Source organism: Gallus gallus, chromosome Z (genome assembly GCF_016699485.2).
Source record: "Gallus gallus isolate bGalGal1 chromosome Z, bGalGal1.mat.broiler.GRCg7b, whole genome shotgun sequence".
Classification (NCBI taxonomy): Eukaryota; Metazoa; Chordata; class Aves; order Galliformes; family Phasianidae; genus Gallus; species Gallus gallus.
In genome coordinates, this window is record NC_052572.1 from 71,122,800 (window position 1) to 71,148,207 (window position 25,408).

At 42.6% G+C, this 25,408-nt stretch overlaps 1 protein-coding gene across 1 annotated transcript in view; it reads left to right on the plus strand.

Annotated features, from left to right (window-relative positions):
* The window catches only part of IKBKAP (inhibitor of kappa light polypeptide gene enhancer in B-cells, kinase complex-associated protein), a 32,166-nt gene that overhangs the window by 344 nt on the left and 6,414 nt on the right, over positions 1-25,408 (plus strand). The window contains exons 2-28 of the mRNA XM_001231707.7: positions 187-339; positions 4,050-4,131; positions 5,827-5,907; positions 6,197-6,282; positions 6,890-6,989; positions 7,814-7,904; positions 8,386-8,509; positions 9,073-9,163; positions 9,598-9,828; positions 10,571-10,741; positions 11,057-11,156; positions 12,156-12,338; positions 14,079-14,185; positions 14,675-14,778; positions 15,593-15,646; positions 15,746-15,851; positions 16,485-16,600; positions 17,313-17,386; positions 18,032-18,110; positions 18,392-18,471; positions 19,272-19,412; positions 20,481-20,566; positions 21,147-21,295; positions 22,249-22,372; positions 22,823-22,920; positions 23,728-23,929; positions 25,283-25,344. Coding sequence (XP_001231708.3) covers positions 187-339; positions 4,050-4,131; positions 5,827-5,907; positions 6,197-6,282; positions 6,890-6,989; positions 7,814-7,904; positions 8,386-8,509; positions 9,073-9,163; positions 9,598-9,828; positions 10,571-10,741; positions 11,057-11,156; positions 12,156-12,338; positions 14,079-14,185; positions 14,675-14,778; positions 15,593-15,646; positions 15,746-15,851; positions 16,485-16,600; positions 17,313-17,386; positions 18,032-18,110; positions 18,392-18,471; positions 19,272-19,412; positions 20,481-20,566; positions 21,147-21,295; positions 22,249-22,372; positions 22,823-22,920; positions 23,728-23,929; positions 25,283-25,344 — 3,075 coding nt within the window. The remainder of the gene's footprint in view (positions 1-186; positions 340-4,049; positions 4,132-5,826; positions 5,908-6,196; positions 6,283-6,889; positions 6,990-7,813; positions 7,905-8,385; positions 8,510-9,072; positions 9,164-9,597; positions 9,829-10,570; positions 10,742-11,056; positions 11,157-12,155; positions 12,339-14,078; positions 14,186-14,674; positions 14,779-15,592; positions 15,647-15,745; positions 15,852-16,484; positions 16,601-17,312; positions 17,387-18,031; positions 18,111-18,391; positions 18,472-19,271; positions 19,413-20,480; positions 20,567-21,146; positions 21,296-22,248; positions 22,373-22,822; positions 22,921-23,727; positions 23,930-25,282; positions 25,345-25,408) is intronic.

The following is a 25,408-nucleotide window of genomic DNA, read 5'->3' on the forward strand; positions in this document are numbered from 1 at the left end:
AGTATTTGCCATTTGTGGTAAATACTGTGCCAAACACGCATGTAGTTAAATAGTGAAGTACTTGTGCATCAGGTGCTCATCAGTGCCATCCGTGTGCTCACTTCTCGTGTGCAGTGCTCTGTGCAATTGTAAAAATCTAGGTGAGGTGATGTGCGGTTATTAAGCTGTTGGCCTTTTCTTGTCGAGGTGGTGAGAGAAGTTTCTTTGACTGCGGAGGGTTTTATGCCAGAGGATGGAAGTGGCTGCATCGTTGGTATCGAGTATCTTCCGGAGCTGGAGTGTGTGTGTGTTGCCACAGCAGCTGGAGACATCCTTCTTTGCAACCTCAGCACAAAGCAGGTAACGTGGCAGAAAAGAGAACAGTACCGAGGGACTGCGAAGGAAGGCTGAAAGTCTGTGGGCCGGTTGTGTATTTAGCCCATACCACTCTTCATTTAGGCCCCATTTTTTGGGCAGGTGAGCTGATTTCTGTGGAAACTTTACACGGAATCAAGCACGGAGTATACGCTGCATAAATGAACCAGAATCCAAACTGTAATTTGTATATCTGTAGCCCCAGTCCTGCTTGCTTGCTCAGAGGGCTGCTGACACAGTCAGCACTGTCATAAGGGACAGGAAAGGGGTGACCAGATTCACAAATAGTTAGATTAAGGTAAAACAGGATGCAGAGGTTTACACGCAATCATCAATTTTAGTGATCCATGTACTACAGTTATCCCCAAAATATTGGCATTCTGATACATAGAATCTGTCTTGAACTGTGCAGCTAACCTATATGATTTTAAGGAACCAAAGTATGTCTTGCAGTTACTTAACAGCTTTACAAGACATACAGCTTTTAGGAAACCAGAATAGATCTTTCAATTACTTAATGATTTTATGAGACGAACAAAAAGAGAAAACTGAGGAAAATGGAGGAAGAATGAGAGCCAGAAAAGTGGACAGGGGAAAGGTTGATCACTGGTCTGTTTTGAAGGCCTGTTTCATGCAGTTCCAGTGTCAACCTGCAGCACTGGAGAAGGGGGAGGGAGCTGAGTGTGCTCATCTGGAGGTCGTAGTCTCAAACCAGCAAACAACTACAATGAGCACAAAGAAGGCAACTCCACAGGGTTCTTCTCAGGCATCCCTTTATGCCTGCTGAGTTTGCAGGTGCTCTGTCCCAACGCTGTAAATAAGCAAGTTTGCAGTAACAAGTTTGTCAAAAATAAGTTTGTAGCCAAAACTTTCTTGTGGGAAGTGTAAGCCTTATCTCACTGAGAAAACAGAATATCATACTTGCTGAGAGCACCTTTCAGCTACCTGCCGTGGTGATGGCCTTGCACCACAAGTGTTTGAAACGTACTGTGCACACCCCATGAAGTCAGAAAGAGTTTTTTTCTTGGTCCTTTACACACATTCAACAAACAGTCTCACAGCAGTAAAATATTGCTGAAACTAGATACAGACCTCTGCTGTGAAGAAAGGATGAGGGAGCTGTTCAGCCTGGAGAGGAGAAGGCTCCAAGAAGACCTCACTGTGGCCTTCCAGTACTTCAAGAGAACTTATAAATAGGAGGAAGACAGACTTTACACAGATAATGACAAGGGGGGACAGTTTTAAACTAAAAGAATGTAGATTTAGGTTAGATGTTAGAAGCAAATTCCTCACTTCTCCAGGGCAGTGAGGTGTTTGCACAGACTGCCCAGGGAAGCTGTAGATGTTCCATCCCTGGAGGCATTCAAGGCCAGGTTGGATGGGGTCCTGAGCTGCCTCACCTGGTGGCTGGCAGCCGTGCCCATGGGCAGCACTTTGGAAATGGATGATCTTTAATGTCCCTTTTAAGCTAAATCATTCTGTGATAACTCACAGGTTTGTTGACTTCTATTTTATCGGTCAGTAAAGAATATTATGCTGACATGACTTGGCTGAAGATATAAGCAACTTATTATATTGCGATTTGAAGATTACTTGAGATAAAATAATAGAACTGGAAAACACTGAAGGGAAACTTAATACATCCCAGCTGAGTAAATGGGGCAGAAACTGAAATGCTTGCTTTCTGTTCTCTCCTCATGGCCCAGTTTATACCACCTTCACTAAAATACCACAACAGCATCCTCTGAAATTTGCATCTCTACCTACAGTATCAGCCTAAAAGTGTAAGCAGGTGGAAGTAGGCTTGAGATGACAGTGGTCTGTTTGGGCTGGTTGTCACTGCTTACTTGCAGCTCATTTATTTTGGTTTCTGTTTGAGTTTGATTTGCAAATATTACTTAAATGTAAAACCAGCTGTATGTGAAAAATGTGCCCTGCATTGCAACTCAATAAATATCATGTAAGAATAAAAATTAACAAAAGATGTGATGTGTGTAGCTTTTCTTGCACTCTGTGTTAGAGTACAGATTTATCTTCAGATCCTTTCTTTCAAGGTTTTTTGGCTCACTTTCTTGGTTATAAAGTTGTATACTTTTGGTTCAGTTTAGGCACCAAAACAGAAGCCTTGAAGATTACTCTTGTTCTGAAACTTTTTGCATGTGGATAGCAGTTATGCTGTATACCAGTATGTGTTGACACTCTGGAAAAAAAGTGTGCTACCCAAGCTTAATTTCTTGAATAGAATTATCTTGCTATTTATGATAATTGTTCTGTTCCACGGCCTTTTGCAATTCAGGATGACAGTGAAGTGGGCGGAGATGTTCTGTCACACTGTTGTTTATACACCCGTAATAGCTCACAGAATCACTGAAGGGATTGGAAGGGACCTCTGGAGGTCATCTAATCCAAAACCTCTGCTAAAGCAGGTTCCCTGCAGTAGGATGGATGCCCAGGAAGGTATCCAGGCAAGTTTTGAATATCTTTGGAGAAGCAGACTCCACAGTCTCTCTGGGAAGCTCATTCCAGCGCTCTGTAACCCTCAAAATAAATAAGTTTTTCCTCATCTTCAGATGAAACTGCCTGTGTTCCAGTTTGTTCCCATTTTCCCCTTGTCCTGTCACTGGGCACCACTGGAAAGATCCTGGCCCCATCCGCTTCACTCTGTGTACAGGCACATCCAGGGACACTGGAGTTCTTAGTTACATGTATCTATGGAGGGAAGAAGGAACTCTTGCCAAAGACAAGATAGTTCAGTAAGTTACTGATCACCAGCTGATCACATGCATGTGATCACATTTTCCAGTCAAATCTGGAAGGCTTGTGGTTCTCCATAAAAGATTTTTAAAAGACTAGCCCCGTCCCTAACTCTAAAGTTATTTGAATTCTCAATGAAAGGGAAGAACTTAGACTCATTTCAGATGCATTTCTTACATATTTTCCTGACCGTCTTTTTAAAGTTTGGCTCATTCTACCTGGCTACCTCAGTGCAGTCTCTGTGGTATGTAAGTCCCATTCCATATTCAGGAACCTAGATATTCCTTGGGTTGTTTCTGCTACAAAATGAGGTCCTCTGTCTGGAGCGAGTCCTTCTGGAACACCAAATCTTGGAATTCTTTTTGTAAAAATTTGACCAATTTTCTGGCTTTGTTGGTTCCCCATGGGAGTGCCTTGGGCCACCATGAAAAGGTGTCAATTAGAACCAATAAAAATGTATGCCCGTTATGCTTTGGTAATGCAGAAAAATGAGTTTGGCAGTATTCCTGGGATACAGATTCCTTTTTTACCTCTCCTGGGGTGGATCTCTTCTGAATTTTAGGATTGTTTTGGCCCAATTTTTTTGGAAACTTCTTTAAAGCTTGTATGGCTATAAACACTTGTCACATTTCATATCCACTGGCAGCTTTTAGGATCAGATTTTCAATGCATACAGGGCCTCTTAATTGAGCAGTGGAATTCTGTAGGCAAGAGCAGTTATATTTATTATATCCATAGATTTTCTGGGCTGTTTTACATAAGCATTATGGAACCATCTTGGATTAGAAATGTTTGTTTCTTTCTACACAAAAAGTGAAATATGTCTTCTGGCTTTTCTAAGTACGAGAAGATTTCTCTCAGTCAGTGACTGATGGCTTCTGTGCTGTGATGGTGCTACACTGGTGTTCTTGCTCATCTGTGATCTTAATTCTGTCTTACAGGTGGAATGTGTTGGAAGTGTGGACGGTGGCCTGAGTGCCATGAGCTGGAGCCCTGACCAAGAGCTTGTTTTGCTTGCGACAGGTAGTAACAGCTAGTAAGCTTTCTGCCCTTTGGCATGAAATTCTGTAATGAAAATGTAAAATACAGTTGATTTTAAGATATGAAACGGAAGATATAAAGTTAGAAAATGGGGACTAAGATGTAAGGAAGAGAAAAAAAACATCACCTGATTCTATATACTAGGTTTTGTTTAATTATCAGTGAGGTGCATTGGTGATCCAAGCTGAAGCTGTTCAGGTCCAAAAAGTGGAGCTTTATAGAGAACAGTGTTGCATTAATCTTTTCTTGTCCCGTGGGAAGAAATATCTGAATTAAAAGCTCAACTTTATTGACAAGGAGACACAGATTGGTAGTAAGTTTCAAGCAAAGCACAATCATGGTACTTGAGGTTGGAAGGGAACTCTGGAGATCATCTATTCCAACCCAGACTTTGATGACTCTCACTGTAAACAAAAAAAAAAAGCCCCAAACAACGCATTTTCTTACATTTGAATGGAATTATTTTTTTAATTCCATTTTGTGCTCATTGCCTCTTTGGGTACCACTTGTAGCCTGTCTTGTCTTCTTTCCTGCACTCTGCCTCTCTGTCCCTTCCCTCCCCCATAAGATGTTGATGCACACCAATAATTCCCTCAGAGCCTTCTCTTCAGAAAAGTCTGTTTTTTCTCAACCTCTCCCCATCTGTCTCATTCTCCAAGACATTAATAACCTGTGACCATTTTCTCAACCCATTCCTCTGTGATATTGCATGCTTTGTACTGGTGAGCCCAGAACTGGAGCCAGTGCTCCAGAACTGTTGTCACCAGAGTAAAAAAGATCACCTCCTTAAACCTACTGCCCATGCAGCAGGGGCATGTTAATTATTCTTGCTCATGCCCCATAACATCCGTGTCATTTTCTGCCAAGCTACTTTCCATCCAGTTAGTCCCCATATCTGTCATAGTTCCTGATGTTCAGGACTTGGCTTTTCTCCTTGTTAAACTTATAGTTTCCTGTCAGACTCTCTCTTCCACATGCTGATATCAGAATGGCAGCACAGCCTCCTGCTGTACCTGTCATTCCTCCCAATTTTGTGCTATCTGCAAACTTGGCCAAGAATCTAGTCATTCAGGGCACAAACGAAGATGTTAAACATTAGCCCAAGGTCCAGCAGTGGTGATGTACTACTGGTGGTGGGCCTCAGGCTGAATTTTTTGCCATTAATAATGAGCTTCTGGACCTGACAGTTCAGCTAGTTTTGAGTCCATGTTCTCTACTAATCAATCTATATCATCTTTCTCTAGTTTTTGTGTGATGCTGTGGGAGACAGTGTCAAAAGCCTCAGGAGAATCAAGATAAATGATGTCACCTCATCTCCCCACATCCAGAAGCCAGTCACATGAGTTCAGCTTCATAAATCCATACTGACTGCTTAAGTAGTCTTCCTTTCTTAAGTAAAAATGGTTAAGAAGTGACGGGTACTTATTTTGAAAGTGGAAAGAAATAACTTTTTAAGGGTAGTCCAGGAGATACGTTTCTGAATACAGAGGCCTTAAGGTGTCCTTCTCCAGTTTGAGATTTTCATTTTTGAAAGATGTGTTCTGTTTTGTATCATATTACCATTAGAAATGTTTCTGTGTTTGAGTCTATCACAGAATAACAGGATAATCGAGAGCATTTTTTTTAAATCTGCTGAAGATTTCATGACCAGTATTGTATATGATATCTCCCCTGCAGGTCAGCAAACACTCATCATGATGACAAGAGATTTTGAACCAATTACTGAGAAGCAAATCCACCAGGATGAGTTTGGGGAAGGTAAGAGATGCTTGAAGTAAAGTTGCTGAGACTGGTTGCATCGGTGTGTTGTAGGCATGTATAAAGAGCAGGAGTGGAGTACTTACTAGAGCCAGCAAGGCATTTCACGCTGTGGGGGTGCTGGGGAGCTGGAAGGGAATGTCAATATGAACTTGTCAGTGGAAATTCAAGCAATTTTTTAGAATTAAACTTGGATGGTTGGAGCAGGTGTCATGGTGTTGTAGTTATTTATCACCCTTCGCAAAGTAACTCTGTAAATCTTTGACCACAATTATTGTTTCTTCCTCAGGAAAGTTTATTACTGTTGGCTGGGGCAAAAAGGAGACACAGTTCCATGGATCAGAGGGAAAACAGGCAGCTCAGCGCAAGCAAACGGTACTGTGCTAGTTTTCTTTTATTATTCTCATGCTCTCTAAAGGGAGGATGTGTATAAAAAGAGTTTCTGATATATCTGATACCTTTCCAGGTAGTTGTCCCTGTGTACTCCTTCTGTTCCTATTGTGTGGAATTCAGCATTTTATCCTCCTTATAAATCAGAACAGCAACTGGAAGTACATAAGACTGGCTCATATGGAGCTCAAAGCAAGATTTGCAAGATTTAGTGCTTTTAAATCTAAAGCCTCATGGCAGATGTTGCTGACTTCTGCTATATTTTTATCAAATTGTTCATATGACCAAAATCTGTATCAGTAGTTCAGCTGAGGAGAAATGGTGATGTTTTTTCTCCGTGAAGTCAAGAATTCAAGGATTTGGGCTACTGAACATTACTAGTCACTTGAAGTGAGTCCTTGTGCCTGCTGGTTTTAGGTCTTTGCTTCCTTGTCTGAGGTTTCCTAAAATTATTGACTAATGAGTTCTTAACTGTGCAGTTTTATGATTGTTTAATGGGTTGACTTCATGTCGAGGCTCTTGAAAGAACAGGCTTAGCAATGCAAGTAGGCAAAGCCAGCAGTTGCCTTTCTAAGCTTTTGTGTAACTTTAGGAAGTATTACCTGCTTCATCCTGGGATGATGGCAAGCCTCGGATGACATGGAGAGGAGATGGGCAGTTCGTTGCAGTGAGTGCTGTCTGTCCAGAGACAGGTATGGGACCAAGTTTCACTGTAATAACTACTTGTTTAAAAGGCTTTTTAAGTGGAAATGTGAAAAGGCAAGGGCCGGTTCATGATCTCTTGGCCACTTAAAATCAGAAATTTGAGCTAATGAATTGTTCCTTCCTCTATTTTGATCCCAAAGATACAGGATAAACTTTTTATATACATCATGTTTTGAAAACTTTTTAGCAGTTTGGTTTCTAGTCCAGTGAGAGGCCAAGAAAGGTTACTACTGATCAGTTATTACCTGAACTGCTTTTTTTTCACCAGTTTAAAGTCATTGCTCAAACTCTAAGTAATATGTAAGAGTCTCCTAGTGCCAAATGAGTCTGTTTGGCTGTTGTGGTATTCACAGTCCCTCATAGTACACCTTGCACGCTTATGTTTAATTACTGGTAATGTTTTTCCATAGGTTTTGCCATAAAGTCAAAGAGGAAACAAGCATATACATTTCTGTAAGACCATAATCGTTATCTTCCATGATTAATGTCACTGAGAAGTCTAAAGGCATTTGCTCAGCGTATTGAACTGTACGAGAGACCTGCTTTTCCACTAGTTTGGCTTTTGACCCTCAGTACTTCAGATTAGGCAGATTTGGCATATATGGGACAATTTTAATATTCCACTGAGAGAGCTGGAGGGTGAAATGGCAACCACTAAGCTACATCACACTGAAATTCCTACTTATTTGTGTAGAGTTACTTGATTACAGTGTGAGAGCAGCCTGAGACATAAGAAGTTCTGATGTGCTGTTACTTAAGAGCCTCTTTTATAGTTTTCTTACCCTTTCCTCCCTGCCTTCTCAACCTGTAGGTGCTCGAAAGGTTCGAGTATGGAGCAGAGAGCTCATGCTGCAGTCAACAAGTGAGCCTATCTCAGGATTAGAACAAGCACTGGCCTGGAAGTAAGTAGCAGAGTGTCTGTGTGCAGGCAATAGTCTGCTTGTTTTTATTCTCTGATCACATTCTTTGCTTAGCATTTATTTAATTCTCCTGTGTTAGTTTTCCTAAAACTTTAAGAGAGCTTGATCCAGCTTGTGGATCAGAAGGTCCCTTAAGCCCTGAAAAGGCTAGTACTTGCATTGCAGTTTCTCTGCACTCAGTGTCAGATGTTTGGGGATTGAACTGTATAAATAGGAATATTACAGGGGCCTTTACCTGTACTGTCATTTAGGTGCTCACCTGAAGATATCAGGAGCCCTAGGGAAACATCTATGCTGCACCTATGGCTGTGCCTGTACAGAACTGTGGAAAAAGGTGCTCTGCTGCCCTTTTCTTGATATCTTGTGTGAAAATTTTGTCTCTGGAGAAGGTGATGTTTAAAGTGACAGCTTTGATTGTTTGAGGACCTGATTTTCGTTTTACTCATCTATTTATTTTTTTAAGGCCCTCTGGAAACTTGATAGCATCCACACAAGAAAAACCCAACAGACATGATGTGGTTTTCTTGGAGAAGAATGGACTTCTACATGGGGAGTTCACCCTTCCATTCCAGAAGGGGCAGGTCAAAGTAAGTGCTCTGTCTGGGCTTCTTTGATTAGACTACAGTGAAAAGGAGAACTAGATCTTTTTCACTATTCTTAGAGGAAGTTTTTAAGCTCGCAGTTAGTGCTGATCCTAGTGGAAAAAAGGTGGTCTTTGCTTTTAGGCCTGAAAGTAGAACAGTGAAGATGCAGTAGAACAGAGATAAACTGGGGGGTTGTACCCCTGACACTTTTCTCATCTTTGTATGCTTGCTATCTGGCAAATGCTTCAGGAGTGCTCTTCTGGATGTCAGCTTGTGTAGGAGTGTAGGCAGATTATTTTTTGACGTCATGTACAGTGAAGAGAGCTCTGAGTTCACGTTTGGGATTGTATCACCTCTTTATCTGTGTAGAAGTGCTGTGATGGGTTCTGCGTCAGGACTCTGCTCTGACTGCCAGAAACTTCACGAGTAATGTATTAGTACATTAACACTTGCACCTTACATTGTTGAAAGGAGGAAATAACTGGTAGTCTTGCAAATCAGTCCGGAGTGTACCCACACTATGGAGCTGCAGCAGTACCCAGTAAAAACAATGCTTGTTTCTGCAGGTTAATGAACTGATTTGGAATGCAGATTCTACGGTCTTGGCTGTATGGCTGGAAGAGCTGAAGACTGTAAACTCCAACCCAAACAGTTATGGTGAGAGGGCTTTATGAAGCTCTAGATTTTACACTTGCCTGTGAACTTGGCCCGAGTGGGTTATTCCTCTACAGGATTAGAGACTGAGGGGAAGCTTACTGAAAGCTTTGAGATCCCTCTGCAACTCAGGAAGAAATGCTAGTTCAGCTTGAGCTTGAAGTATCTTCCAGGTTGCTGTATTTGGAAGTGATCTTAAATGAAATGTTTATGACACCTCCCTAAAACTATAGGTGCCTTCTCATAATGAGGAGATGGAGGAATTCTAAGATTGATTCTTCTGAGCAAAATCTATGGTTAAGATCTTATTTTTCTGGGTGTTGTATGACAGAGCACGTGGGCTGGAGGGTAAAACTTATTTTCACTGCAGTTTTTTTTCCAGCTGCACAAGAGCATGCTGGGTTTGAAGTCTCTGGTAACCATTTCTTTATCTGTAGTTCAACTGTGGACTACGGGGAACTATCACTGGTACCTGAAGCAAAGTCTGCATTTTGGCAACTTGGAGAAAAATAAGTTGGTGTCACTGCTGTGGGACTCAGTGCTTCCGTATAGACTGCACATACTCTGCCAGGGTTGGCATTACCTCTTCTATGACTGGCACTGGACTACAGATCGTGGAATGGGAGAGAATAGCCTGCATGTGGCAAATGTGGCTGTCATTGATGGAGGTGAGCAGTGGGGCTGCTTTCCAGTTCAAGGAAGTGCCATAGCCCTTTGAATGCGAGCTGTTGGGGATTATGATAGTACTGCTACCTTCTGTTCATGCAGCGATTTTTACTGAGGGGGGCATATGATACTGGGGTAGTTTCAGAGGTGGTTTAATGAGGTTACCTGCAGAGGGCACAGCAGCTGTATTTTCATAGAATCATAGAATGGTTTGGGTTGCTAGAGACCCTTAAGATTATCTGGTTCCAACTCCCCTGCTGCTACAGGCAGGGACACCTCCCTCGAGACCAGGTTGCTCACAGCCCCATCCAGCCTGGCCTTGAATGCCTCAAGGGAGGGGGCACCCACAGCCTCGCTGGGCAACCTGTTCCAGTATCTCACTACTCTCATGGTGAAGAATTTCGTATTAATATCTAGTCTAAATCTGCACTCTTCCAGTTTGAAACCATTTCCCCTTGTCCTGTCACTGTGTGCCCTTATAAAAAGTCCCTCCTCATCTTTCCTATAGGCTCCTTCAGGTACTGGAAGGCCACTGTAAGGTCCCCCCCAGAGCCTTCTCCTCCAGGCTGAAGAGACCCAACTCTCCCAGCCTGTCCTTGTAGCACTGTCAGTACATCAGTGCATTGTTAGTACATTGTTAGGACATCTCAGCCTGTCCTCGAGCATTATTTCTTTATTCAGTAGAGAACCCCAGTAACATTTGAACTGTATTACAGCTTGATTTCTTTCTCTTTTCTTCTGCAGCTAAAGTACTTGTCACAGCATTCCAACATGCTGTAGTACCTCCACCCATGTGCACCTATGAACTGCAGCTCAAACAGGCAGTTAATCAGATTGCATTTCACACAGATCCTAAATGTAGTGGAGACATGGCTATCCTGGATGCTGACAACAAGATCTACGTGTACAGATATGGTGAGAGCATGTTGCACTGCCTTTTTAAAGGAAACCATCTCTCCTTGAGGATGGTGTAATATTCAATGTCCTATGAGAAAAGGTTCAGTTGCTGTTATCTGTGAGTTCTGTATTGTAACATTATAAGATGGTTGTGTTCCACAGGGTAATCACTAATTAATTGTTAATGAGGTGTAGGTGGTGGTTGTGCATGTAGGTGTGGTATATTTTGACTTTCATAACTTCCTGTGACATCCGTTTTTCTCCTTAAGAGTGAAGATGGAAGCAGCTCAGCTGTCAAGGTGTATAACCTCTGGATTGTTCTGTGCTTACTAGGTCAGAGCATGTTGAAGGACCCCACTGTCAGGTTGGGAGCTACAGGTGGAAATGGGTTTAAAGCAAATGTGGAAATGCCACACCTGGATAAAACATACAGGTAATACATAACTACTGCAACTGCAGTAGAGAGAAAAAGTCTGTTTCTGGTTGACTGGTTTAGAGGTCACAGCTGTGACCACTGTCTGAAGCTTCCGAAGAACTTGTCTGGTAACATGGCTTCATTGTACTAAGCCTGTGGCTTCAGTTAGTGCTAAGCATTACACAGTGCAGTTGGTAGCTTATTCTGAGTCCTTTGACTGGGGTCTTGGTCTAGTGGAAGCTGTGACAAATTGCAGAAGAGAGCAGTGTTCAGCTGTAGTACTGAGATGGACCAGAAGAAGGACAAGGAGCAGGATAAACAGACAAAGAGAGGCCCAAGAAAAACAACACAGTTGTAGAAGTGGTAATGGCAGGGAAGAGCATGGAGGAATTGAGATAGAGAAAGATCAAGTTTAAGGCAGAGATGGAGGAAGAAACTATGTCCAATGATGGGCAGAAGGACTGAGAAATGGAGCAAGGAAAAGTATGGGTGGGGAGCAGGTCAGGTGGATATAGAGTGGGAGAATTGAGCAGCCAGTTGGATAGAGGGATATAGTGAGAAACACTGGGATGAGAAAGGGACAGAGAGACAGAGTGCAGAAAGGGACAGAAAGTGGCACAAGGTTCAGATTGGACATCAGGAAAAATTTTGTTAGCATGAGGGTGGTCAGAACACTTGGAAAAGCTTCCAGCATAGGTGGTCATTGCCCTGTGCCAGCCACTGTTCAAAGGACATTTAGATAATGCTCATGGCGGGGGGGCTTGGAACTAGATGATCTTTAAGATCCCTTGCAACCCAAACTGTTCATTAATGCCCTCACGCTTCAATTTTTTATAAGTCCAGAAGTGATCAGGCAGTTGGACTGGATGATATTTGGAGGCCCCTTCCAACTGAACTATTTTATTCTGTTGTAATTTTTATTTTATTGTAAGACCTTGGCCTTCTGCAGTGTTGTTCTTGATGTTGCCTACCAAAATCAGGTTCTACTTGCTTCCCATCTCTTTTATTTCATGACAGAGTTGATCTAGGCAGCAACACCAATGAGGCGATGAATCCTCTGGGACTCCATTTTCTGACCTGGCTGCCAGATGACAGCTTCTTGGTGGTTGGTCAGGATCAGCAAGCTGCCCGGTCTGTCCTTCATCATCTCACTGCAGCACCTCACGTAACTGGTACTGAAGAAGAGCACCTCAGTTTACGGTACTAGAATCTGTCAGTTATGGGTGAGATCTGAGAGTGCCTCTGGACAGGGTTTAGAGGAAATTAAGTCTCTCATGTGTCCCGGGGGCTGTGGGGTGGATTTGTCTATCTTCCTACAGGAGGAAAAAGCAGCTAATGAAACTGCCTATTATGCATGTAGTTCCAGTGCCCACAGCCAGCTTGACAAGATGTGGTGTGCTAACATGCCTGTGTCAATAACAGGATACCTCTGCTCCTTTGTCTGAAGTCCAGGCCTGTGAACTCTGAGACTGAATTTCTCTATTCTACCCTTTATCCACTATTAACACTGTCTGGAGAGCACTGGTAGCCCTTGTTATTCCTGTCTTCTACTGCTGGGCTTTGTCCAGTCGGAGCAGAAAGAAAGTCAAATGGACTGAGGTTTTGAGAGTCACTTTTTTTAGCACTCACACAGCAAAAACAGGGTAATTTGCATATAAACATGCTGTAAGTATGCAGACAGTGGCTAGCACTGTTAAGCAAATGCTTGTTGCCTCAAGTTGTTGGTGCTGTTCTTTGCCAACCTCATCTGACATAGGTGTGAAAAGAGTAAAGAAGGAGGATGAAAGGATTTTTTATGAATAAGATGCAGATCCGTGCTGCAGATCTGGAAGTAAAACACTACAAGCTTTTTAGAAAAGACAGGCAAGGAGGGAGGGGCAGAGGAGTTACCCCCTATGTTAAGAAATGACTAGACTGCAAAGAGCTGCCTCTGAAAAGCAGGCTATGAACAGGTTGAGAGCTTGTGGGTAAAAATCTGGGACCAGACTGATAAAGGACATTGTGGTCAGGGTCTACCATGGGCCTCCTGATGAAGGGGAGCCTGTTGATGAGGCCTTCTTGCTTCATCTGCAAGAAGCATTTGCGTTCACAGAATCTCATCCTGTTGGGGGATCTCAACTGTCGGCTGGGAAAACAAGGCGGCAGGTTGTAAGCAATCCAAGAGACATGCATCCCAGGATCCTGAAGGAGCCTGGGGATGTGGTTCCCAAGCCACTCTCCATCATATTCAGAAGGTTGTGGGTGAAGTCCCGTGACAGGAAAAAGGGAAATGTTATTGCAAGTTTTAAGAAAAGTAGGAAGGAAGACTCAGGAAACTAGTGAGCCTCGCATCTGTTCCTGGGAAAATAATGGGGCAGATCTTCCTGGAAGCTGTTAAGGCACATGTGAGACACGGAGGTGATCTGAGACAGCCAGCACAGTTTAACCAAAGGCAGATTGTTCCTTGCCAGTCTGGTGGCTTGTGATAGAGTGCCTGCATCAGTGGACAAAGGAAGAGAAACTGAGGGAGCCGGGCTTATTCAGCCTGGAGAAGGTGAAGCTCCAGGGAGACCTCGTTATGGCCTTCCAGTACTTCCAGCTTGTAAACAGGAAGGAAATTGACGTTTTACATGGGCAGATAGGGACAGGGCAAGAGGGAACAGTTTTAAACTGAAAGAGTAAAGATTTGATTAGATATTAAGAGAAAGTTCTTTTCTCATAAGGTAGTGAGGCTGTGGAACAGATTGTCCAGAGGAGCTGTGGATGCCCCATCCCTCGAGGGATTCAAGGCCAGGTTGGATGGGGACCTGGGCAGCCTCATCTGCTTGTTGGCAACCCAGCCTGTGGGCAGGGTTTGGAAATGGATGATCTTTAATATCCCTCTTAATCTAAATTGTTCAGCAATTTAGTGTGCACTCTCCAATTGCTCTGACATTGTGTGTCTTTTGTATTTTCTTCCAGGTTGTCTCTGCCTGTAGATGGAGAAGTGATCAGCCTGTGCTGCAGTCCAGTGACGAAAACTATAGCTCTACAGCTGGCTGATAGACAGATCCTGAAGTACCGCTGGGGTAAGTTGAACTCTATTAAGGTGCCTGGACTGAAATACAGTTGTTAAAAATTTGAAAGGTTTAATGATGATTTGTCTTGCACTGACAATGGGTGACTCATGCTGGTAGTTGACACGGCATTTCATGTTCTCTCTGCTCATAGAAATTGATGAAAATTTGTGATCTTTTTAGAAGCACTTAACCATTGCTGACAATGGTAGCTGACTTTGTGATTTGAAAAGCACATGACTGTTTCAGAGTGTCCAGAACTGATGACTGACTGCCATCCCATTGGCTCTTCACAATATGTAGTGGAATAAAGGTGCTGCAGAGCCCTTTAAGTTATTACTGTTGTTTACGCTGTTATCGTGGACTTACGTCAGCATTCCTCTTTTCTCTGTTAGATACTGTAGCTTATTCCCAGATAAAGTTTTCTTGAGATTTATGATATGTGGTTGTAATTTCTGGATCCTTGATTGATTGGAAAACTATCTGGTCTTTGCTCTCTAGAGGCTTCTACTCCAGTTCTTGAGCCCTGGCAGACTAGCAGTGGCCGTGCTCTCCAATTCCCTCACCTTTGCATGCAGACTTCTATCACAAGGATTGGTGGTGAAGTAAGTAAGACTGAGCAGTCTGACTTCCTAAGTCAGTTGCTGTCTGCATCAGATATACACCATAATACTCTGCCAGTGGCCCAGTGATACTTCTGAGCTGTGTTCTTTATGAGACGTTACGCAGAGCTGAGAGCATGTATTTCCTTTTCTTCTAGAGTGTTTCTGATGATTTGCAGTTAAAAGCGAATCTTCTCTTTCTGTTAATATAATAAACAATGTTATTTAAGAACAAGAAATTTCATTTTTACGATTTCCAGCAGTCACTGTTACACTTTCTGAGAAATTAGCATTTTGCTCTCTTTTATCTGATGTTATCATATTAGCAAATGTGGCTGCACTGTTTTACTGCAGATGTCGTACTACTGTTGTTTCCTATTAGCAGTGATTTCTTGGTGGACATTCCTTAAACTATTGTAGCTAGCTGTTTTGCTGGTATTTTCAAGTTTTCTTTGTTTCAATGAGTATCCAGGTGAAGGCTGTATGGAGTTGCTTTGTCCTCCTCTTCTATTCTCTGTAATTTTGGACCAAAAGCTGCTGAAAAAAAAAGCACAAACTCAGTGGTCTGGTGTGGCTCTGCATGTTTTGTTACTGTGCTGTTTGTGTGACAGGGTAAACCAAGCTGGATTTCCAGCTAGGAGTGTTTAGAAATACTTAAGTTACAGTGATTGCATGATTTCCAGTCAATTCCTGTGGGTTATTCACATGAGGTTCTTGATACTTAATGAAAAGGTACTTGAATCTATTGGTGGTCAGTGTGTTGAAACTGGAGATTGTAAGACTTATACCTTATGCTTGTCATCCTTTTTGTTTACAGGAGATGATCTTGGGCCTCACAGATCGATGTCGGTTTTTTGTTAATGATACTGAGGTACCAACATGTTTGCCCCTCATTCCATCCTCTTTTTCTCTGCCAAAGATTTGTCCTGTTCTGCTTCATACAGAAATAAAAGTAGTCATTCTTCTACAGGTTGCATCCAACATCACTTCGTTTGCAACATACAGTGAATTTTTGTTAGTGACAACCAACTCCCACACGTGTCAGTGCTTCTGTTTGAAAAACATGTCAGTGAAAGGTAAATGCCACTTCTACCTACCTGCTCCTGCCAGCTCATGGACATTGTCTTGGAACTGCGATATATTCCCATTTTTCACATCCAAACCTGCTGTATTTGGGTCACTCAGAGCAGCTACTTAAGAGACAGAGGTAGAGAGCTGTTCTTAAAAGTGTGTCAGATAGCAAGGAGCACAGGGGACATTAAAAATCGTGCACTCCTCCCAGGTAGCAAGTTTTGTCCGAAAGTTGTTGTCCCTTTATTCTATCCCTTACCTTCAGAGCCAAAAAAAGAAAAAGTTCTCTGTTCTTCAAAGGTGTATGGTAGAGAATGGTCCCAATAGGAAGAGTTTCTGGTAGTTTCTGACTGTGAAGGAGGTGAGGACCTCAGAAGAGGTATGATGACAGCTTACTGGTGCTATACACTTTTCCCTGCTTCTCTCCTCTGATGCATTAAACATTAATCGTGGTGAACAGAGGACAGTTCTCTACTCTGTACAGCAGTGCTTAGCACTGAAAGGCCCTTAACCTGTCAGCAGCCATTCAAGATGTCATTGACTGAGCTAGTACAATGTTGCAGAGCTACGTATGAAAACCTGACTGTGTGGCACTGTGCTGTGGTCTGCATGGATGCTGATAACTGTGCTATCTTCAGCTCTTCAGGTTGGCCTGAGCAGTGTTGCAGCCCCCAACAGTGAGACCTTGCGCAAGGTGGAGCGAGGATCACGTATCATCACTGTTGTACCTCAGGACACAAAGGTTGTGCTTCAGGTCAGTGCTCTACTTGTGTCTGTTGAGGTCTGCTGTCTGCGTGTACAAGGGTTGTCTCAGCAGGTAGCTGGTCAGACTGTAAATAATACATGCAGTGCTGCAGGGCTGCTGTCCTGTTCTTCTCCAGCTCAGTGTCAGTCTACAACTGCCTAACTAGACAAGGAGTGGTTTTGAGCATGGCTCTGGGAATTAGATTCAGCACAGGCAACTGAGTGTGTAGTGAAGTGAGGAGTACTGTTCAATTTCTATGGCAGAGATAGTGTAATGGTACATGTTATCGCCACTCCTGTGAATCTCAGACCCACTTCTTAAATGAAGAAACTCTCCATTAGACTTGGAACTGAGTTTGTCCAGAATTTGGAGAGCTATGCTCACTCATGGGAATCAGTACAAGCTCACAGAGAAGGATTTTGTTTGAAGTGCATCTCTAGAGGTCTGTAGTTTGACATCCTCTTTAATGCCCCATATAACATGAAAGTTAGATCAGATTACTCTCAGTTTCGTCTTATTGAGTGGAGTCCAGTCTTCTGAGGAAGCAAAGTTTTTGAGCTGAATCAATTTTCAGCTATTTTTCCAGGTTCATTTGAACTGTCCTTTGAAGTGAAAAAATAGGCCTTTGTCACCTGCAAGTAGCAGCAGGCCTGTCCTCGCTTTGCCTTTGATGCAAGCAGAGTAGCTACAAATAAGTAAATGTGTGGATCTTTTGCTGTAGATGCCAAGAGGAAATCTGGAAACTGTTCACCATCGAGCTCTGGTTCTTGCCCAGATTCGAAAGTGGCTAGACAGGTAAATGGCACCAGTGTTCTCTGGTCTTCCCTAACCCATTCTGAGCTGTTGAGCAGCTGGCTGGCTGATCCTGTGCTGCAGGTAGGTGGGAGACTACTCTGAAATTAGTCTTTGTCACTAGGAGTGAAACAGTTTCTAGGGTCACCAGCTACCAGTCCAGTTTTCAGCAGTACTGACGAGTACTACACTTAATCACTGAGGGGCTTGTTTGCTGAGACTGTGGGTGGGAGAGATCTTGGTTAGTTCCTTTCTCCAGATATCTTGATCATTTCATTATTTAGCTTGCTATTTTTCATATTGTATTTGTTTAATCACTTTACATTCAAGTTTTCTGAAACAAAATTTGGTCTGTGGGATTCATATGTATTTCTCTAAGACATGAGAGACCATGCTTCTCATGAGGAATGAGAAACCAATGCCTGTGTCACTTTCCTGGCATGACCTGCTGGTCTGTTTCACTGCAGAGGCTGGCAGTGAGCAAAATTGACCTTGCACATTTTTTCTGGAGAGCAGTCTACATGGCTTATTGCCTCGGGTATTGTTCCCCTCCAGTTGGTTCTGTGGTTGCCTCTGGTCAGTTACGTCTGTTTGTGGGTACTGTACCTATCCAGAATGTAAACTATCCTGCTTGACTCTTCCCCTTAGGCTTATGTTCAGGGAAGCATTTCAGTGTATGAGGAAGCTGCGAATCAACCTTAATCTTCTCTATGACCACAATCCCAAGGCAAGTATACCCAGTTCTTTGGTGTCCTTTTTCATATCCATCCATACTGGTGGGATTCTTTCATACTGTACATTTATAGAATCATAGAACTGTAGAATGGCTTGGGTTGGAGGGGACCTCAAGGATCATCAAGCTCCAACCCGCCTGCCTAATTCAGGGCCACCAACCTCCATATCTAATGCTAGACCAGGCTGCCCATTCAGATAAGGTCTTTGAACATGTTCCTGTAAATAAATGTGCTTTTTCAGAATAACAATAGTAATACTCTTGTTCCTTTTCAGGTATTTCTGGAAAATGTAGAAACCTTTATCAAGCAAATAGATTCTGTGAACTATATCAACTTGTTTTTCACAGAACTGAAGTGAGTACAGTTCTGCAAATGAAAGCTAACAAGTGATCAGTGGTGGTGGATTATTTCACCAAAATATTGGCAGCTCTTCAGTCTGAGTCGAATGACTCAGCCTGAAGTCTGGCATGTTGGGTCATAAAAACTCAAGTAAGCTGAATAGTTTCAGTGTATCTTTTTGAGAATTCATATTTGCGGGCTGTCATTAGATTTTTCCAGTAACAGATCAGAACACCATCTGATTGCTTTGGCTTGTCTTCTGTTTTGCTCTACCAGGGTAAATGTGAATAGAGAGTGTTTTGTGCCTTCATAAAGAGGGGCAAGACAGCCTACTGTCAAGACGAGAGGCTTTAAAGCATTCATAGCTTCAGGGCTTTTCAGGCTTGTTGAAGTACGTAATTTTTTGGGAGCTGGAGCTATCACTCAGCTGCTCTGTTTTATTTTCAGTTTTGATCCGAAACTTAAATCTGAAACATAAATCTTTGCCTCGAAGTAAAAGCAGATGGCTTAATTTTCAAAAGTGCTCTGTGCTCAGCAGGTCCACAGTGGATTTAGTAGAACACTCAGAATGCCTTCTGAGTTTTGTAAACTAAGGTAGTTCTGACCAGTTGTTGTACCTCTCTTGGTTGAGGGTCAATTCAGATGGATGAGAGTTGTTGGAGAGCTTTGTAATAATGTGGCATTTTGTGTCTGCACTGAATGACTTACAAACTATTTTGTTGAGTAGTTACCTTCTGCAGGTTTTAGTATTATTGTCTTTGCTCTGAGCTGGATCATGAACCACGCTGGTATTCACAGTGTATGTTTTAATTTAGAGATGAAGATTTCACCAAGACTATGTACCCATCTCTGAGCAGTAGCAGTAATGATCAACCACGTCAGCAACCTGAACAGAAAAAAGTGAACCTCATATGCGATGTGATGAGAGTTGCCATGGAATGCATTGACCCTGAAAAGTGAGCATTTTCTTATTGTGGATGATGGGACGATTTGAGAGATTTCTTTTAAGTCATTTACAGAAAAGGGAAGCTGTCCTTAAGATCAGCTATTTTGCTTTGGATCTCCTGAGGGAAACTTGTGCTCTGCCAAACTTATGTAGCCATACTTTTTGTCTTCTGAAAAGCACTGTGTATGGTAGATTCATCAGATAGTAAAATGTTTTCTTCCCATAAGTATTCAAGTAATAGAGGCAGGAGGCCTACAAGGGTTTTAAAAATAAACCCAATGTAGGAACACTGTGTGTAGCATGGAGAATGGGAGATATGAGGAAGACTGTCATCCCAGGAACATCGTAGAGTCATAGAATTATTAAGGTTAGAAAAGACCTCTAAGGTCATCTAGTTCAACCATCCACCTACCGCCACTGTTGCCCACAAAACCACATCCCTAAGTACCAAGTCTACCCTTTCCTTAAACACCTTTGCTTTAGGGAGCAGATGGCCTTCCTGAAAAATCTGAGCTGTTCTGTCTGAGACTGAGATATTTTTGTACATCTTCTGCTGTATTTTGGAACAGTTACCTTTCTGTCACCACCCTTCTTGGATGAATCAAGTCTAGATGGGGTGGAAAAGTAGGATCACAGTGGTGGTTAGTGAAGGAAAGTGTTAAACCTTGGATAGTTTATGTGTGAAACAGTGGATAGAGGAGCAATGGGTAGTGGGTTGCTGCTGAGCCCTGAACATTTAGGCAGTTTATGTCAAAAAGTTTTGGTGAACAAACCATAACCTTAGCTAGGAAGCCAAGCTGAAAACCTGGGGAACCTATTTTGAAATAGTACATGGGAAGTGTATCAAAGTGTAAATATCCTCCAAAAAAGCTTTCCCTTCCTTTACAAGAAGATTATTTTAAGATTATCTAATCCAACCTCTGCCATTGGGCAGGGGTATCTTTCACTGGATCCAGTTGCTCGAATCTCCATCTAACCTTTGATGTAAATTAGACCTTGCCATAGCATATGCTAAAATTGGAATAAGCAGTTTTTCTGTTCTCCCGCTTCTTCATTTACTGCTTTTGTTTTTCTTCAGATACTGCCTATCAATACTGACAGCACATGTGAAGAAAAATCCTCCAGAATTGGAAACTGCTCTCCAGAAGGTTCATGATCTTCGAGGTGTTGTATCAAGATCCCAAAAGCACTGAAAATGTGTGGAGTTTGCAGGAGCTTTCATTGTTAGCATAATTTACCCTAACGATTAAATTTTAACAGGGCTGTTTGTGGAGGCTGTCAGGAAACAAATGTTTCTGAAACTGCCGCTAATGAAACAGCACTTTGTCAGCTAAAAAATGTTGTATTTGCCCTCGGCTAATCCTTTAATCTAGGAATGCCAGCAAAGAGCCCAGAACTGGAGCTGTTCCTCAATTCAGAACTCTATTTCTCCCATCATGAAGTAGGCGTTTCCTGTTCTGGGTCCTGGTATCTCAATCTGTCCCATTTTACTTTTCATTCTTTGCTGTTAATTCTGACTTGTCACTGTTGCACATTTCAAAAGTGACCATGCTTGGGTGAGTCCTTGAAGGTGCCTGGGAAAGCCTCTGCAAACAGCCAAGTAACCCTCTCCTGCGAGATGGAATAAGCCATTAATTTGATGGTCTTTATGCGGCATTAAGTACACGCTATACATTGCATCCCTCCCTCAGGCCAGGGCTCCACTGATGTTAATGAAATCTTATGCTGCTTTCTCTTATTACAGAGAACATTTCTCCGAATGCTGCAGCTGTGAGTGCAGAGGAAGCACTAAAGTACCTGCTTTTCCTTGTGGATGTCAATGAATTGTATGATTATTCCCTGGGCACATATGACTTTGATTTAGTCGTCATGGTGGCAGAAAAGTCTCAAAAGGTGTTGGCTTATGGTTCCAGTTAATCATTTTTCTGCATTCCCAAGGGTTCCTTGTCGCCTATGAATCAGCCCACATGTTTTGCTTGCTGTAGCTCTCTGCCAGGCCGGACTTCAGTTGCACAGAAGTCCTGCGTGTGTTTGGAATGATGCTAGGAACATGGCATACCTTTGCCTCCATTATCACTTGCTGAGAGCATTTTAGGAAACTTGCTCATACTCAAATTGAAATAGGGCTCTTTCAGAGCAGCACTGCCAAGCTGGGAAGGACTTCTAAAGTCTTCTTCCCAAGCTGGGAAGAACATCTGAGGTGTTGTGGCTGCATGCATTATGTTCCTAATTCTGTGCCCATTCAGTTTTTACTTAACAGTGGCTATAATAATTGACTGTATTTTGCAGTGTGTGTTGTTTGAAATCTTTTCCAAAGGGTCTTCACAGAGCTTTTTGAGGTTATTACAGGGCCTGTTACATAGCAGCTGAAACACACTGCTCATTTTAACAGAAATGTAATTTTTATGACTTCTGGAATGGAAGATACCAATCTATTTTACAAACTGTAAATTTATACATGATAGTAGCTAATAGTAAACATATTTGATGTGATACATATTGTATAGACAGACCTGAATATTCATGGAATCATAGAATGGCCTGGGTTGGAAAGGACCATAATGATCACCTAGTTTCAACTCCCTGCTATGTGCACGGTCCCTAACCACTAGACCAGGCTGCCCAGAGCCACATCCAGCCTGGGCAGCAGTCTTTGGATACTGCTGAAGTTCACGTGAGCTTAGTAATTTACTAATACATATTCTTTAACATAGCTTACATTTAAAGAAAAAGCCTTTTCTAGTGTATTATCATGTAATTTCAAATATGGGACTGTCTACTGGTGAAGATGGGGATCTGTAAGGATCTTAGCAGACTAACTAAATCACAGTTTTTATTCTTCACAGGACCCAAAAGAATACTTACCCTTCTTAAATACTCTCCGGAAAATGGAAACCAATTATCAGCGATACACAATAGACAAACACTTGAAGAGATACACCAAAGCTCTTGGACATCTTAGCAAATGTGGTAGGTGTTCTGCACATGCAGCGTATTTAAGGAGAAATTCTGCAGTGTAGCATTTTTAGTTTGGAGAACCTGCTGGGGGAAGAAGGAGAAGGACTGCACCAGGTCATCTCCTCTCCTGGTAATTCATGGTTAACTTACTTATGTTCTGTGGTTTCTGTAGTGTAGCTTAAGGCAGGGAGAGAGGTGTTTACTGCCCTTTAATCATGAAGCACAGGTCTTGTTTTCTTCTGGCTGTAGGTGACGTTTCCCCTGTTGATACTGTTAGTGAAAGTGAAGCAGACCTAAAGGAAGTGAATCCCTTGGGTTTACAGTGGTAGAAGAGGTGTATTTGTGCTCTCATACCCAAGCTTGGGTTTACTACCTGTTATTGCAGTAAACCCAAACTGCCTGGGAGCTACAAGAGGCATTGCTTTCTATTTTGTTGCTATAAGAATTAAAATATTTCTGCAGGTCCTGAACACTTCTCCGAATTTCTGAACTTGGTGAAGGATCAGAATCTATATTGTGAAGCCTTGAAGCTGTATCCCTCCAGCACCCAGGAGTACAAGGTGTGTAAGCATGTGACCCTGCAGTGTGCAGGTTTTTAATTCTCTCAGTTGTGTTTACATATATCTTCAGCACCTTGAGTGAGGGCAGGAACGAGACAACAGCTGCTTGCCTTCAAGTTCTGCATGGCGTTTGCTGTATCAGTGTTGTCCGAGACCTTTCTCCAACATAATACAGGGAGTTACCCTCAGCACTGAACCTGCAAGGTCTGGGCATCAAGAGGATGACTGTTATTTCTTTGATCCCGTGACCAGGAGGGCAGCTGGGAGTCTGACGTTTGCTGCACTGTCCTGTGGTGTGCTAGTCTTGGTGTTTGTGATAGAGGATTTCTGTGTGGCACTGCAGGTTGTATTGAGACGTTTTGTTGTGTGTAGACATTTCTGGAGAGTGCTTAAGAGCATGCAGTTCTTCTAGATAGACTGTAGGGTCTGTTGTTGATTTCAGTGCTACTGAAGAACTGTAGCTCACTCGAAGCTAAGGTAAAATATAAACGAATGTATTTAAATTTGTTTGATTTAGATTATGTAGGAAAGAAGGGGCTGATTTTCTGCAGTCTGTACTATACCCAGCTTGGAAAGTTAGGTACCTTCTGGGGTCTCTTCCTTCAGCTCTGTGTGAAATTTCTGCGTGTGTTCATCATCAACCTTGGGCCGATACAAAGTTTGAAATGCAGGAACATTGTGCCTGGATGTTCCTCAGGGAAGGGCAGAAGAAGACTCTGGTGTGATGGCCATATAATTTTTATTACTGGAGGACTGCTGCTGACTCTGCAGCTAATTTCTTACTTTTCTTTTGTCCCTGTCTTACAGGATATCAGCAGTGCATATGGGGAGTATTTGATTCAGAAGCAGCTTTATGAACATGCTGCACTGATACTTGCTCGGGCTGGCATCTTTGAAAAAGCATTGGATGCCTTTCTGAGCTGTGGCAGCTGGCAGCAAGCCCTGTGCATGGCCTCTCGGCTAGGTTACACAAAGGAGAGGCTTTCCAGCCTGGCACGGACCATGGCAGGTAGGCGTTGAGAAGATGGAAGTATGCAAACCAAAAGTGATTGTTCTCATTTCTGTTTCATTGTGATTTTTGCTGAAAATCAGTGAAAACCTCAGTCTTCAGCAGTGTTTTAGGCATGTGATTCCCAAGGGTTTGCGTGATTGCACATTGCCTTTGTTTCTCACTGGAACCAGAAAATGCTGGAGCTGAGTTGCTTGGCACCCAGAAGTTGCTAAGCTCGGTGTGGCCTTGATTGCCCCAGACCGACTGGTTCTTGCACTCTCCTTGCAACCAGTTGCTGAAACCAAACCTTTTCCTTGGTTAGCCTCAGTAAATGGAGATTCCTTAAAGTGTCAAACATGACTGAGGCCTTTGGACATCACTGACATAAATACTGCATGATCACAGAGCTTAAAGGCTGTTGGGTAATTCAGTTCTGCGTCTTCATATTCACTCCTTGATTCCTGCTGGCAGCCAGGGCCATCTGATATTTGTAAAGCAATCTGTGTTCCTATTGCAGGAAAAAAAAAGAAGGAAAGAAGAAAAAAAAAGGATTGCCTTAGAGTTTGTGCTCAGTAGAAAACATCACACTGAGTGCATGAGATGTGTTGTGGACCTGGCATCTATTTCAGAAAGACGAGTGGAGCATCATCCTGATTTTAGCTTACTCAGAGGCAGAGTTTATGAAACATCCCCTAGACAGTGGGAGTACGTGTCCTGGGAGTGGTCTTCCAGATTTGGATATTTCAGTATTTTCTTTTTTTCTGTCAGTAAATGCAATTTGGAAAGTTCATGTCTTGACACTTCTCCTAGTGAATCTCTTAAATCACAACTGTTATTTAGCAAGAGGTGCAGATAAAGCTGTCTTGGATGAGGTTGCTTTGATCAAGTAATTTCTTTCTTCTGGTTCTCTGTATCACTTTCTCTCTTACACTGTAGCACAGAAGTCAGTAACAAAGCTGGTGCTGACCTTTAGGGAGCTGGAAGTCCCAAACCTCACAGATTTGGTGCTTCCTGTCTATACCTCAGAGAGCAGGAGGCAATCTTCTCCCAACAGATAGCTAGTCTATGTGAAACGCTGAAGCTTTCAAGAGAGATTTCCTGTTTACATCCTGCCTCCTTCCTCTTAGGAGGTTTCTATCTTACACTGCCAGGGAGAAGTTCTTCAGGTGGCAGTGAGGAACATGCACCAGCAATTTCACAGGCAACAGGCATATGATGTGACATCATGCAGTCCTTATTTTATCAAGCAAATTAAATAAGCATGTAAGCAAATCAAAAGTGCTGCAGTGAATGTAATGTTCTTCAGCTTCGTTGTTTTGTAGTAGAAAATTCATCTGCTCCTGAAAAACTGACCTCCACTTTCTCTTGTAGGAAAACTGGTTGAGCAGAGAAAGCATGCAGAGGCAGCCATGCTTCTGGAGCAGTACACTGAGGTAATGTAATTACCCTCTTGTCTGTACTCCTCTTCCTCTGTTCTCCGGTGCCAGATATGGCTCA